The 14,557-nt window shown below is 44.7% G+C and overlaps 1 protein-coding gene across 1 annotated transcript in view; it reads right to left on the reverse strand.

The window, feature by feature from the left end:
• The window catches only part of TLL2 (tolloid like 2), a 120,363-nt gene that overhangs the window by 39,875 nt on the left and 65,931 nt on the right, over positions 1 to 14,557 (reverse strand). Inside the window, exons 5-8 of the mRNA XM_027597114.2 lie at positions 13,350 to 13,467; positions 8,690 to 8,868; positions 7,613 to 7,718; positions 83 to 207 (exon numbers count right to left, since the gene is read on the reverse strand). Of these exons, the coding sequence (XP_027452915.1) occupies positions 83 to 207; positions 7,613 to 7,718; positions 8,690 to 8,868; positions 13,350 to 13,467 (528 nt within the window). The remainder of the gene's footprint in view (positions 1 to 82; positions 208 to 7,612; positions 7,719 to 8,689; positions 8,869 to 13,349; positions 13,468 to 14,557) is intronic.

Consider the following 14,557-nt stretch of genomic DNA (forward strand, 5'->3'; position numbering starts at 1 on the left):
AAGGGGGCGAGTCTGCAGAGGGTGGCTGAGTCATGCTCTGAGGGTGCTACCGAGGCCCCGGGACTCCCCAGGATTCAGTTACCTGGGCATTTGTACAGCTTCCTGGCTTGAGCTATGTCTCCCTGACTGAGCCGCACGCGCTGGCCAATGGTTGGCCTGATGCCATTGTCGTCTCGGCGGGGCAGGATGGTGTCTAAGAAAACTCCTCTACAGGAAGAAAAGAGAGAGAGAAAGGAGAGAGAAAAGTCAAGGCTGTCTGGCTGGCCGCGCCGGGATGTACAGTCTTTATTTCCCTGCCCATAACCGCACCGATGTCCCTGGCCCCTGGGCTGCCACCTTGTACAACTGTGGGGAGCACCATTCAGAGAGACTTAGGTGTGCGTGGAGCTCCCTGGAGGTGTGCAACGGGCACCACTGAGCATGGATAAGTCTTGGAGAGTCTCCAGAGAGAGCCTGGGAAACACAGTGTGAGGCTCTCAGGGGCTGGTCAGTTAGTCCTGGTTGATGGGTTGGTGAATAATGGGAATCAGGGTTTGGGGGGCCTTTCTGGCAATGGGGATGATCAGATGGAAAGTGAGATGAATGCAGAGAGCGAAGGGTAGCTGAGAGAGCCCTGGTTTAGAGATTTCCATGTACAGCCTGGCTCGGCCACCTGGGTGAGCTCGGACAAGCCCCTTCCCCTCCCGGAGCCTCAGTTTACTTTTCTAACAGTCAGAGAGTGGCCTAGACAGTCCTAGCAGGCCCTTCCAGCTCTAACATCTTATTCTATTCCCACATGAAGGAAATCGAAAATGACCAAAACAGAGGAGCAGACAGCAGGCTGCCCGGCTGAGTTTGGGCTCGCACCTCCATGACGTGGGCCTGGTGGACCCCTGCCTGAGCCTCCTCCTCTGCCTCCAGACTCACGATGCAGGGGCCTCTCCTGGAAGGGAGGGCCTCCCTCCGAACCAGTTCCTTCTCCAGTTACCTGTTTCTTCCCTCCATTCGTAACCAGGTTTCCAGAAAGAACTGTCTCCATCTGTCTGGCTGCCCACCTCTCATTCACTCCTCAAAGCAACTGCAATCAGACTGCGCCGCCATGGTCTGCAGCCACCAACCGACTGATGACTCCGGTGGACACCTGTCAACCGCCACCTGCCCTCCCTGACAGCACTGACACTCTTCTGCTCCTTCCTTCCTCAGCCTCTCGTCCCCTGGCTCCTAGGGCACCACTGTCTCTGAGCAGCAAGTGAACATCCACTTCTGCTTCCCTCTCTGGGCTCTCCCTGGAGTTTCTGTCTTCTTCCACCTCACTTGCTCCACTGTTTCCTCTGGGTTTTTGCCACCACAGAAAGGTTCACAGAGAGTTCTCTGATTCTGACCCCCAGAATCACCTGCTAAGCCCCAGATGCCTGGTGTGCCCTCTACCACACTATGTCTGGGTCTCATATCCATGCTCACCCCATGAACCTTGTCTCCCAAGACGGAATCCAAAGGCACCATGGCACCTTCTGTCATGCCTTGAATCCATGCCTTCCTCCTCGTTCCAGACCTCAGCTCAGACAAACAACATCCCCTTCTTGAGCTCTCCCCAGTTTCTTAACTGGCCTCCCTCCCTGTGGACTCAGCCACCTCTGTGCCGCCCCTCTAACACTGCAATGGGATCATCCGGAAATGCAAGGGCAGGCTTGTGTCCCCTCTGCTTAGAAGCCCCCCCTGATCTCCAATCACCACGTGGATCCCCAGGCCCTTGGCTCTGCTTTCCTCCCCAGCCACTTCTGACACCTCCACCCCACTTGGTATCTTAAGCAACACTGAACTTCTGCTAGCCCCAAACATGCCCTTACACAGGCTGTCCTCTGTTGAGGCTGCCCACTGCCCATCTTCTTGTCCACTAGCAAACTCCCGTTCATTCACCAAAACCCTATCAGACGGTTTTCCCTCTTAAAAGTCTTCTTGAGCCCATTTTATCCCTCTCATCCTGAGTTACTCATTCCTTTGTCTGGACTGCCTCTGGGCCTTACATGTCTAGTCTCTTCTTCTCATACTCTAGTGTCTTTTTTGAAGGATGAAGGTATTTGCCTTCTCTGCTAAACGGTAAGTTCCTCAAGCAGAGAGACCAAGACCCTCATCTCTATGCCCTCAGGGACTGGAGCTAACAGGTCAAGAAATGCTTTTTGAATTAAATTATGTAACCAAGGTAGGCCAGTGTCTTCAAAAAATCTTGCGAAGTAACGTACACCCAAAGGAAACGTGAAAATGCATGTTACCTATTATTAGCTGTAGTGTACTTTCTCCCCCTCTCTCTCTCCAACATTTCCTCTCCCCTAAATTCTGCACTACCTTGGAAAACCTATTATCCCTATTTCTTGCTGGTTACATGTTTGATTATCTTTCTGGTTTTGCATATACTTTTTTAAGTCAGACTTCAAGCTCACTTTCATTCCAACGGAAGCATGCAGGAGCCTGGGTCATCTGCTGATTTCCTTTGAGGCATCCCTTTCTCCAAACTTTAACCACCTGGCCTATCTTTCTCTAATTCCTACTGCCTCATCTCTGGGTCCAGAGCCTTCTAGAGAAAATTTAGTGGAATCCTTGGTTTCCCTTAGTGACTTTGCCACATTTTAAACCACAAGAAATGACTCTCCATAAAATTCTAAATTCAATCACCTACTAAATCTAAAAAGAGGCACTTCTGCCCTAACATAAAATGTGTTCATTTGTAATTATTTTCTTGATTCCCCCGAGGAAAGAAATTTTGCTGCACAAAATGTAAAGCTCACCACAATCTCTTAGCAACCTGGGCCAGCCGACCCTGCTGAAGCCCACAGCACACAGGTGACTCTGCCAGGGCCATGCTGTGTGGGTGCCATTCTTATTAGGGCTTCCTCCCCACAGGTGAGAAAAAGCCTGCAGAACTTAAGTGTCTCTCACAGAGTCCAGAGCTAGTAATGGAGAGCCAGCCCTGGAACCCAGGCAGGCCCGGAGCCCATCTCCCGCATCCTTCTCCTTCCAGCCAATGTTGCCCACTGCCCAAGAAAGAGTTGGCTTTAATGTGGGAGACTTCAGACACCGAAACAGCAGAAACAACATCAGCTCACACTCGGGACAGCATTTGGGGGCTGGGACTCCCTCCCTGACTTGTCCCTGAGCTGCCAGCAAGGCGGCAGGCTCTGGAAGGTATTTACTACAAGAGGTGTCCCTTGTGTGAACCGCTGCAGTGACATCCCTCTTACGTAGGACAACTCTTAGCATTGACATTCCTCTAAACTACGAAAGGGTTTGGCAGGTGCTTTAGGGACTAAAGCTGTCAGCTCTGAGCTCTCCAAACAAAGACACCTCCGTACCACAGAACTGTCTCCTCAGCTCCTGGACCCTTGTCCAATGAAAGCTGCAAAGACATCACTCCCCACAGCCCAGCTCCAACCAAGGGGGGGAAGAGGGAGGGCCTGCAATAAACTAGAAAGTGAAGTTGGAAGGAGAGAGATCAGTTGTAAAGACACACGAAGACTGGGTTTCCCATCAGCAGGAAGAGCATTTGCCTCCAGATGAGCATATGTTTTATAGGCCATTTTCTGCTCTTTAACAGACTCAAAGACGATGTGCAGGCTAGCTGCAGGGGATGCGTAGCCAGGAGTAATGACGTGGAGTTAGGGAGTGTGAAACTTGACAAGAAGTGGGCCAGGAAAGATCATCAGTACGGAGGACACTGATAAATGTCCCACTGAACAAAGTAGTTTCCTGGAAAAAAAGCCTACAGTTCCTACAGCCCACTGGAAGTAATTTATTCCTGAAAATCCATGCAGAAAACTGGCAGAAAGGACAATGAAGGTATCCACTTGCCACAAAATAGATTTGCCAAAATCATTCCAAACTCTGGGGTGGGGTAAGCAAGTAGTTGTGGTAGAATGTTAAAACAATGGATTGCACCTCCTATTGTTCATATTCTTGGCCTTGCACCTTGCTCGGCCAGTGGAATGAGCTGTACAGTGATGTCCTGTAAGTTCCAGAGCCTGGGTCTCAAGAGTCTTGCGGCCTCCCCGCTTGTCCTGGAGGAACTCTGAGGCCCAATGCAGTGAAGAGTCCAGTCTAGCCTGCCAGAGGATGAGAGGCCCCAGGGAGGAGAACCGAGGGGTCCCCCGGCAGACAGGCAGCACAACGACCACACATGGCGCCCGCCATCCTGGACTTCCCAGGCCGGTGTCGCTGCCACATGACTATTGCTGTGGAAATCATCCCAGGCAAAACCAGAAAATGAGCCAGAATGACCCACAATGTCACAAAAAAATAAGTTGTTGTTGTGAGCCATTAGTTTAGGGGTAGACTGTCCTGTTGCACTAATGACATCATGGTGGCAGAAGGAGACGTCTGCCTCCCTTCGAGGCCTTCAGGGGAGCTGCTGTGCTCCTACCTGGCTGCCCATCACACCTGAGCACTGCCCCCTCGCCCATCTCCCTCTGAGGAGTTCTGAATCCCCTTGATGGGGAGCTATTATTTTAGGGGTTTGGTCCATGGGCTTCCACTGGTCTGTGCTGATAAACTGCTCCCTGTTGACAACAGTGTTAATAACGGTTATCTCTTTGAGGGGCAAAAGGGATGGTATTATGAGCTACAGATCACAGGAAAAGAAAAATTTTTTTTCTTAAAAGAAAAACAAGGAAAGGGGGTGCCTGGCTGCCTCAGTCGGTGGAGCATGCAACTCCTGATCTCAGGGTTGTGAGTTCGAGCCCCACACTGGGTATAGAGATTACTTAAATAAAACCTTGGGGCGTCTGGGTGGCTCAGTCGGTTAAGTGTCTGACTCTTGATCTCAGCTCAGGTCTTGATCTTGGGGTTGTGAGTTCAGGCCCCGTGCTGGGCTCTGTGCTGGGGGTGGAGCCTACTTAAAAAAAAAAAAAGAAAGGAAAGAAATGCCGGTGCCAGAAGACACTATCTGCATTCTTGCCCTGGCCTCTGGTTTCAGAGCTTTTCATGGTAATTGGCACATGGAAGGCACCAGGGAGGCAGTGCGATTCCTACAGCCCATTGGAAGTAATTTATCCCCAAACCCCCTTCATAGGAGATGTCTGTAGATCGTCCTTATGAAGTGACCACCACATCTGTGGGTATGTGGACAGAAATCCATGAGGATAATGGAAATTTCTTGCCTCACCCAGTCCCCAGCATTTCAGATCTCCCTGTCTCCTCCGATTCATTCATTGATTTATTCTTTTAAGAAGTATTCATTGAACATCTGTGCCAGGCACCATGGTCAGTGCTGGAAACTAGAAGAGGATGCCCTCAAAGATCTCAGTCTAGGGAGAGAGGGATGTAAGAGATAAACAGGAGTAGATGAATGTATAATAATAATTAACAGATAAATTATAAGAATTAGGACAGCTTTGGAAACAAGACCCAAGGTACAACCTTCTCACTTGGACCGACTTGACAGTGGTTCTCTACAAAATCAGTACTTTGTCTCTACTTAGCAGCCTGCAACCCCAGGGCTGATGTGGTCTGATCCACGTATTTCCTACACCATTTCCCAAACCTGAGAGTCAGCCCAGCCCCCACACCCAAGCATCCCACTCTGACCTCTGTAGGATGGACTCTCATCCTGCCCACCACCTTGTTTCTTGAGACTCCCCAGAGACGCCCCCACCCAGGGTAGGTTCTTCAAAGTCTCTGTTTCCCAATGTGGAAGAGGAAGCCTCGAATGTCCACATGGCAATGAAGGTGACCCCATCTGTCAGAGCCTCATCCATCCACACCAGATTAAGAAATCACAACAGGAAATGTTCGAGCTGGAAGAGGCTCAGAGAACATCTAATCCAACCCTCTCATGAGGAAACATACCCAGGGAGGTGGAGATTTGACCCAGCACAAAGCTATCCGCAATTACTGTCTCCACATCCCTCAATCGCACAGTATGTGAGGGTACTAGGACTGGAACCTAGTCTTTGACTCTCAATTCAGTGGTCTCTTCATTACATGTATCCTCTGATAAAGAGCCAGGGGAAGAGTAACAAGAACAGGGTCAGTCAGTCCCATGCCAATTCAAAGATGCTGACTTTGACAAAACTCCACCCATTAGAGCTCTGGAGAGATCCCAGCTGGGTGCATGCAGGATGGAGATCACAGCTAAATCAGCTGCGTGGCCAGAGGGACAGCACCCCACTCCCCCTGCAACTGAGACCTTGGGATATGGAGGTTTGGAGGATCTCTCCCCCAGTTCTGTGACCTCATCAACAGCATGCTTCCAGCATCCCTACCCAAGAGCCAACAAGCCCTGGGTACACAGTTCCCTGTTCACTCCCAAAAGCAGTGTGTCTCCTGAAAGAATGGTTTCCTTTGATCTTTATGGACATAGCGACTCAGGAAGTGGATTGTTTCCCTCTTTGCTATAACTGCTAAGAAGCACAGGGCAGGATTTGCTGCCAAAACCACAAAAGTGTACGTGACGTTATGGCATGTATTCTGAATAGTCAGTTGATTCCAGGCCTTCAGTGTAGCTCTCTACCCTTACTTTCCCCTCCCCCATCCTCAAGTTTCCTCATACATCTGTTTCTTGTCCTGTGTATATACTGGGAACCATTTCAAATCTTTTTTTTTTTTCGGGGCGCCTGGGTTGCTCAGTCATTAAGCGTCTGCCTTCGGCTCAGGTCATGATTCCGGGGTCCTGGGATCGAGCCCCGCATCAGGCTCCCTGCTCAGCGGGAAGTCTGCTTCTCCCTCTCCCACTTCCCCCTGCTTGTGTTCCCTCTCTCGCTGTGTCTCTCTCTGTCAAATAAATAAATCTTTTTTTCAAGGATCAAATAGATAAATAAAAGGCAAACAAGCTAGTTTTAAGAGGAAACAGAAAAAAATGCCAAGAGAGAAAATATTTACCATGTCTCCTCTAACTCAAGGTTTCGGAAAGACCCACAACACTGGGACTAGTGAGAGAAAACTTCTTTATACAAAACACTCATATGGTCTAGAAGCAAGGGCAATATTGGAAATACTTAACACCCAGTCCAGCACAGCAATAACTCATCAAAACAGATCCTGCCGATGCCGGCTGTAAATCACCAGTCTGGTCATACTTGAGTACACATGGGCTACCATCAAGCGTGACCCGCAGGTAGGAAACCTGGATCTTTGTTCTCACTCCGACCCCAGTTACCTGTGTGCCCTCGAGCTGGCTGGAGCCTCACTTTCTTCGCCTCGCAAACGAATCCATGATTTACAACCCTCCCAGTTCTCGTACAGTCTAGCTTCCAATAAACCACACCTCTTTGAGAGAACCAGTGAGCACCACCAGGCTTACATCAAGGACGTGCTTTAGAAGACTCCCCCACCCCCCGGAAATTTTACACACAGCCCCTATGTTATTATCCCGGCCAACCTCTCGATAATTTCCCCTTTCCAGTTTGCTGCTTGTGACATTAGGACATGATGGAACACCAGCTTCACAATGGGATTCAATCTTATTAGCGGGAACCTGATTAGATTATATTTCGCTGCAGCCCAGAGGCCACTGTATTTCAAGGACAGACAGGCCAACTGTGTGAGAAGCATGCAGAGACCCACTCTCCGCACACCTCCAGGAATCCGACCCAAGCCTGCGGCAGCCACAGCAAAACACACACGAGGCAGAAGCATAGATTCCGACCTTGAGAAGGTGTTCCGGGCGTAGTGCATGATGCTGTCAAAGTCGTACGTCTCTCCCAGAGAGCTCACTTCCCCAGCTTCCATTTTTAAGAAATTATACTCCTGACCTGTGACACAACACTCTGTTAAGCCCTTTGAAAACCAAGGCAGGTACCTGAAAGGAGGCAGAGGGGGAAAAGGAGGGCCCATGGCAACTCCTGAGAGTTCGTTTGGCCCAATCCAATAGCAGGGGTGTGGCCGTTTGTGCTGGTTTTAACAGACTGGAAATGTGAAACCTCGAGGGGCCCTAGGTTCTCCCAACCCCGCCACCCAACAACCCCTCCCCAAATGCTGCTCAAAACTCTTATGCCAAGTTTGTGGACAGGTTCATTATCGATCTGATTGCTCAGAAACTTAAAAAACAAGTAAATCTCTGATCTTGCTACTGAAAGAAAAGAAAAATCAGAGAGTTAAGTTCAATCCCAAATTTTTCACAATTCAGACTCTCACGAGCATTTTAAGGCAACCATGTTATTCAGTCAGCTACTTTCATGTTCATTATGGACTGCTATATAAAATTATTTAACATGAGAAGTCTTTTTGTTTTTTGTTTTTTAATCTAGACATTCTATCTGCCTTGGGGCAGAGCATTCCCGGGCAGAAATAGTGCATTCACATGTACTCATGTCCTAATTGTATTTCAGTTTCAAAAAGATGTGCTGCTGAAGTCAGCAAAAGGGACTCTTATAAAAGCAACCAGGAGAACTCCTTTTTTGGCTTCTCAGCTTTGATGCTGCAACTGTGTTCTGGTCCATTCTGTTCCTGTTAGGAAATGGAGTTGGATTTCATTGTCCTTTACAACGTGAAAGTCGTTTTGTTTGTGCTATAACCTACAAGCTATGGCAAGACCTTCCAGGAAGGGCCACAGAGGACAGTGGCAGTGCTGGGTACAAATGCCTGCACAATAGGGTTGCTGCCTCCTTACTTAACAAATGAGCACAGGTCAGCTCCCCGAAACCCCTCACCTTCACACCTGCCTGCCCCGGGGGGACGCCATCTTCCTGGCCGGTGGCTTCCAGACTCCATACTGGCTCCTTACCTGGTTGGATGTTTTCTCTGATGATGGTGACATGCTGGTCTCTGTCTGGCCGGGTGTGTTCATGCCAGAACCCAACCACATGGCCCAACTCGTGCGCCACAATGCCAAACTTGTCACAGTTTTTCCCAATGGATATGGCCTGTGGGCCTCCTCCTCGGCGCCCAACGTAGGAACAACAGCTGGACAGTTGCAGAAATACCCAGATCAGCAGGTCAGAGAATAGGCAGAGTCCAATGCCCTCCCCAGTGTGTGTGTGTGTGTGTGTGTGTGTGTGTGTGCGCGCACGCAGGTACACACATGTGTATCTAAAAGAAACAGACTTTCAGAGCTGAAAGTACTCTCATTGTCCAAGTTCCCTCCCAATACAGAAATGCCCTCCAAAAATGGTTCACCTTTTTGGTGGTCATGGATCCACTTGAGAACCCAAAGAAAGATAAGGCCTAGATTCCTGAAAGAAAGCCCATACCCCTTCCGACCGCACCTCCAAGTCTCTGCTAGATCATCTCTGATGACAAGGAAAAGAGATAATGAAAGGTGTCAGCTGAGTTTCTGTAAGGCATGAGTTTTAGTACCCTTATCACAGGAGCCTTGGAAATGATTCCCCTTCTGGGCACAATTAGTTTTTCAAATAACATTTATTCCTAATATATTATTATATATTATTCCTAATATAAAAAGGTATAGGAAAAAAATTAAAATGGCCCACAATCCCACCACCTTTATCACCCAGATAACCTCTATCAAACACTAAAAAAAAAAAAAAAAAATACATGATCAGGGGCACCTGATGGCTCAGTTGGTTAAATGTCTTGACTCTCGGTTTTAGCTCAGGTCGTGATCTCAGCGTCGTGAGATCGGGCCCCACATTGGGCTCCACACTCAGCGTGGAGTCTGCTTGAGATTCTCTCTCCCTCTGTCCCTCCCCCCACTCTCTCTCTCTCTCCCTCTCTCTCTCAAATAGTCTTAAAAAAATACATGTTCAATAGATTGAAGTATTAAGTCTCTCACCCCCTCTAATCTCTTCATCCAAAGATAACCATTGTTAATTGTGTCTTGGGCATCCTTCAGAAAAATTAAATATACACATTTTTTAAATTACAAAAGGCACTATTTATGTTGTCCTTCACTTTTACCGTTTACCTCCTTACTTTAGAGATCTTTTTATAACAGTGCATATAGACCTCCTTCATTCTTTTCAAAGTAACAAAGTACTAAATTTTATTTAATCAGGCTCCTATCAGTGTACATTTAGGCTGATTCCAATTTTCACTATTTAAACAAAGCCTCATGGGAAAGGAAGAGAAAACAAACAAACAAATAACAACAAGCAAAACAAAGAAATGGTTGACTCTTGTTTGTGGCAAGGTAAATTCCTAGCATTGGGATTGATAGATAAAAGAGTATATGCATTTGAGATTTCGATAGATACTATCAAATTGCAATCCCCAAACGTGTCTACTTATATGCCCACTAATAATATATTAAAAAGCCCTATTTCCCCACAACCCGACCAACACTGGTTTTATCAAATTCTTTTTGTCAACTGGATAGGTGAAAAATGGTATTTCATTGTATCAAGACTGGATAGTTTTCCATGTTTTATATGACATTTGTATTTTTCGTTCTTGTGAACTATGTGATCACATCTTCTCCCTATGTTCTTTTGGGTGGTCCATCTTTTTATTATTGATATGTAAGAACCCTTTGTGAATTAAGGAAATGAGTCTTTTGATTGCCAAATATATTGAAAATATTTTTCTCACTTTATTTCTCATTTGTTTGTTTGTTTGTTTATGTGTTGTTTTGGTTTTGTTTTCACCATATAGGATTTTAAAATTTCAACGTATGTAATGTCTTCATTTTCTTATGTCCTGCTTAGAAAGGCCACCTCTATGCCAAGATTATAAGTAAAATCCACTCATTTCTTGTTTCGAATACTTTTTAAATTTTTTTTTCTTTTCTTTCTTTCTTTTTCCTTTTAAAAATGTTTACATCTGTGATCCAGCTAGAATCATTTTGATGTACAAAGTGAGGTAGGAATCCAGCTTTATTTTTTTCACAATGAGCTGTCTACCCCAGTATTAAAATATCCCAAGTGACTAATCCAGCTTTCTCTTACTCATTTAAAATGCTACCTAAATTTGTGTATAGGCATAATCATTTTAAACTCTCTTGCTCCGTTCCAAATGGTCCTAATTATTATCATCTTCACTTGCATTTTAAATCCTAGGTGTTTGAATAGACCATCAGACCTCTTCCCATAATCGCCACCCTACTTCCATCCCTCTGTCCCTGTGTTTTCTTTCTTTATCTCTCCCTCCCTCTCTCTCTCTGTCTCCCTCTCTCTCTGTCTCTCTCTGCCTCTGTCTTCTCTCCTTCTCTGTTGGTTATTTCTACATGGTCATTCCTCCAGATAAACTCTAGTATCATTTGTTTAAGTTCTAAAACCATATATACCCATATACCCACATCTACATAAAATGTAGATGTTTGAATCACAATGGCATGCATTTATAGGTTATTTTAGGAAGTTCTGACATCTTTACTATGTTGAGTATCACCATACCAGGAAGTGGTATGCATTTCCATTCTTGCTTTTTTTTTTAAGTTTCCTTAGTGTTTTAGCATTTTCTTCCTATAGGTCTGGCATATTTTTGCATTTTTGTTAAGTTTATTCTTAGATATATTATTTATTATGTTTCTATTAAAGTGATATTTTTCCCATTATAAAAGCATATCAAATTATTTCATTATAAGGAAAAGTAATTAATTTTTTGTTTATTACATTTGTAATCAGTCACCTTAACAGGGTCTCCTTTTGTTTCTTTTTTTTTTTTTAAATGAGGCTTGCTCTTTTTTTTTTTTTTAATTTTATTTATTTAATTGACAGAGAGAGAGAGAGAGAGACAGCGAGAGAGGGAACACAAGCAGGGGGAGTGGGAGAGGGAGAAGCAGGCTTCCCGCTGAGCAGGGAGCCCGATGCGGGGCTCGATCCCAGGACCCTGGGATCATGACCTGAGCCGAAGGCAGTCGCTTAACCAACTGAGCCACCCAGGCGCCCCTCCTTTTGTTTCTAATAGTTTCTCAATTGCTTTTCTGGGTTTTGGGTACATGTCACATTAACTTCAAACAATGCAAACATCGCCTTGTTCCTGCTGATACTTACCGTGTGTATTTCCTTCTCTTATCTAATTATATTGGCTAGCATTTCCCAAAACGTGTAAAATAATTGTGGTGATCATGAACATCTTCGACTTGTTCCTGAGTCTAAAAGAAATGCTTCTAGAATTATCATTGTTAAATCTGATGTGGGCTTGGGACACACACACACACACACACACACACACACACACACACACACACACACACACACACAGCTTTAGCCAAATCTCTTTAACTTAGAATTGTAGGACTTTTATCATCTAGATAGCTTATAATATTGATCCTGATTTCTTTATGACCTAAGAGTTGTACAAACCAAAAAAAAAGGAGCTTTTAACTTACTATGTAATGCAGGGGTATTTATTCTACTTTTGTTATGATGTCCAGTCTCATTGCCTTGCAATCAGAGAATATGTTAATGCTATTTCTGCCTTTGAGAATCCATTGAGGTGTTCTTCATGCTTAACAGATGGACAATGTCTATAAATGTTCAACATGCACTTAGAAAAGATGTGTTATCAGATTGCAGAATCTGATAGACCCATAGGATCAACTCTATTAGTTATATTTTTCCAATCATCTACAAATCTCTACTTATTTTTTGGTCAACTTGACATTGATCTCCTTGGGTTGACAGAAATGAAATAAAGTTGCTGCTGCTGGTGTTTCTGTCTATTTCCCCTTGAATTCCCTGGGGCTGGTTTTATGACTCTTAATGCTGCACAGTTTGGTGCATAAAGATTTATGATGGTTATATTCTCACTGTAGCTTGGACTCTTTCTCATTATAAAGTGTCTCACCTTTTTTTTAAAACACTTCCCGACTTTAAAAACAAAACAAAACAAAACAAGAACAAAACAAAAAAGGCCTTGCCTATAACTAAAATTATGATCCTAATATTCTTTTTGTCAGCGTTTGCCTGTGTGCCTTCTTTCCTTTTACATGTAACCTTTCTGGGTCATTCTCTTCAGTAGTCATTTCATGCATATACCATGTAGTTGGGTTGAGGTATTTGAACCAGTATGGGAAACTTTCTCTTTTAGTAGGAGATTACATCACACTTACATTGCCTGGCCTAACAGATAAGTTTAGTCACAATCCAGGCATCTTATTGTTTGTTATGTTTTCCGGAAGAAGCCTGTTAGCCCATGGAGCCCATCAAATTACATGCAAAATTTTGCATAAATGTATATATGTCATGAGGGAGCCCATAGCTTGGTTCAGAACCACTTCTCCATATGAAACACCCTCACTTCCTTCAGTTGCTCCCATGACAGGAGATCCAGACTCCTTATCTTTCTAGAGTCTTCTTGACCCACCTACTTTGTCACTGGATTGTGAGTTCCTTGGGGGCAAGGGGAGTTTCTGACAAACCCCAGGCCGCTATTTATCACAACTCCTTGGAAAGACTTGGTTTTACAGAGAAAATTCAACACTCATGAGCCATCCAATTGCTGGTTCTGATTCTGTTGAGGTGGCCTTGCTTGAGCTTACTTACCCGCAGGTTCTGTAACTGAACACAATAAAGCTCTCTTCATCAGTCCTTTCTATGAAGGTCACACAGGTGTGCTTCTCCCAGTGTCTCATGGCCTGCTTAAAAATGGCCCTCTGGCTACCTGAAATGACAGGGCAAGTCTCATCACTGCACTGATGGGTCCATGCCTCCCTCAGATGCCGTAAGGCATGCTGACTTACAACAATGCTTGTTCCAATGAACATTGGGTGACCCAGAATAGAAATGCAGTAGGAATAAGGATTTCCCTTGCTAAGAATATAACCTTCCTGAATTACCAAAACTCAGAGAGTAAGAGTTTGTGAATGGAAAAGAGGGTAAAAATAGATTTTCAGAATGTCCCAGGCTCTCCAGCTTTTCCTTTGAATGGAGAGTACTTCTTTCTAAACTTAAAACAAAAATCTTACCCAGATTATTCAATTTGAAAATTTTAGGCTTTTGAAGTAGCTCACCAGCATTGCATTCTGCAGCCTCATTTTATTTTATATCTACAGGAGCATGGGCCCATATGCTCTAAAAAGTTTGTTTTCATGTACATTCATGTTACTTTTGCATAGGGCTGCAGTGTTTTCTGGGGGATCCTTGAGCCTCATTTTCTATAAAGCCTTTGACAACAGGTGAATTTCATACTTTCTCTGAACATGTCTTCATATTTGCTTGAGTGGAAATGTGTTGAAAAATAGAGCAATAAGTAAATTGGGAGCAAGAACAAAGTAGTTGTAAATTCCGGCTGATAGTTACTTACAGTTAATATGTATTCTTTAAAAGAAAAAAAAAATCTATCAATCTGAGATGAAGAAGACTGTTTTGACTTTCCTAGAAACAATGAGAAGGATCTAGAAAAAGAGTTTTTGGGAGAATACAAAGGACGGTTGGGGTTGGGGTCTGAGTTCTAGAATGACCTCATTGCCAAAAACAAAGCACTGTGGAGGCTTCCATCATAGTCTGGAAGACATAGGTGTGATATCATATTGTCCCCCCCAAAATACATACAGAATAAAGAGTAACCTAGCTGTCCATTTTTTTTACATCTTGATATTTTTTAGTTCAAACCATTTATAGCTCAATCACTCACCAAAATAGCAATCCCATTAATTACAGAATAACAAAAACCATGTTAAGAAAGTTCTCTACATAAAATTAGTTAACTTTGATGAAGGTTATATAAATCTTTGGTCAGAAAGGCACACCAG

This window comes from Zalophus californianus, chromosome 15, assembly GCF_009762305.2.
Source record: "Zalophus californianus isolate mZalCal1 chromosome 15, mZalCal1.pri.v2, whole genome shotgun sequence".
NCBI classification, from domain to species: Eukaryota; Metazoa; Chordata; class Mammalia; order Carnivora; family Otariidae; genus Zalophus; species Zalophus californianus.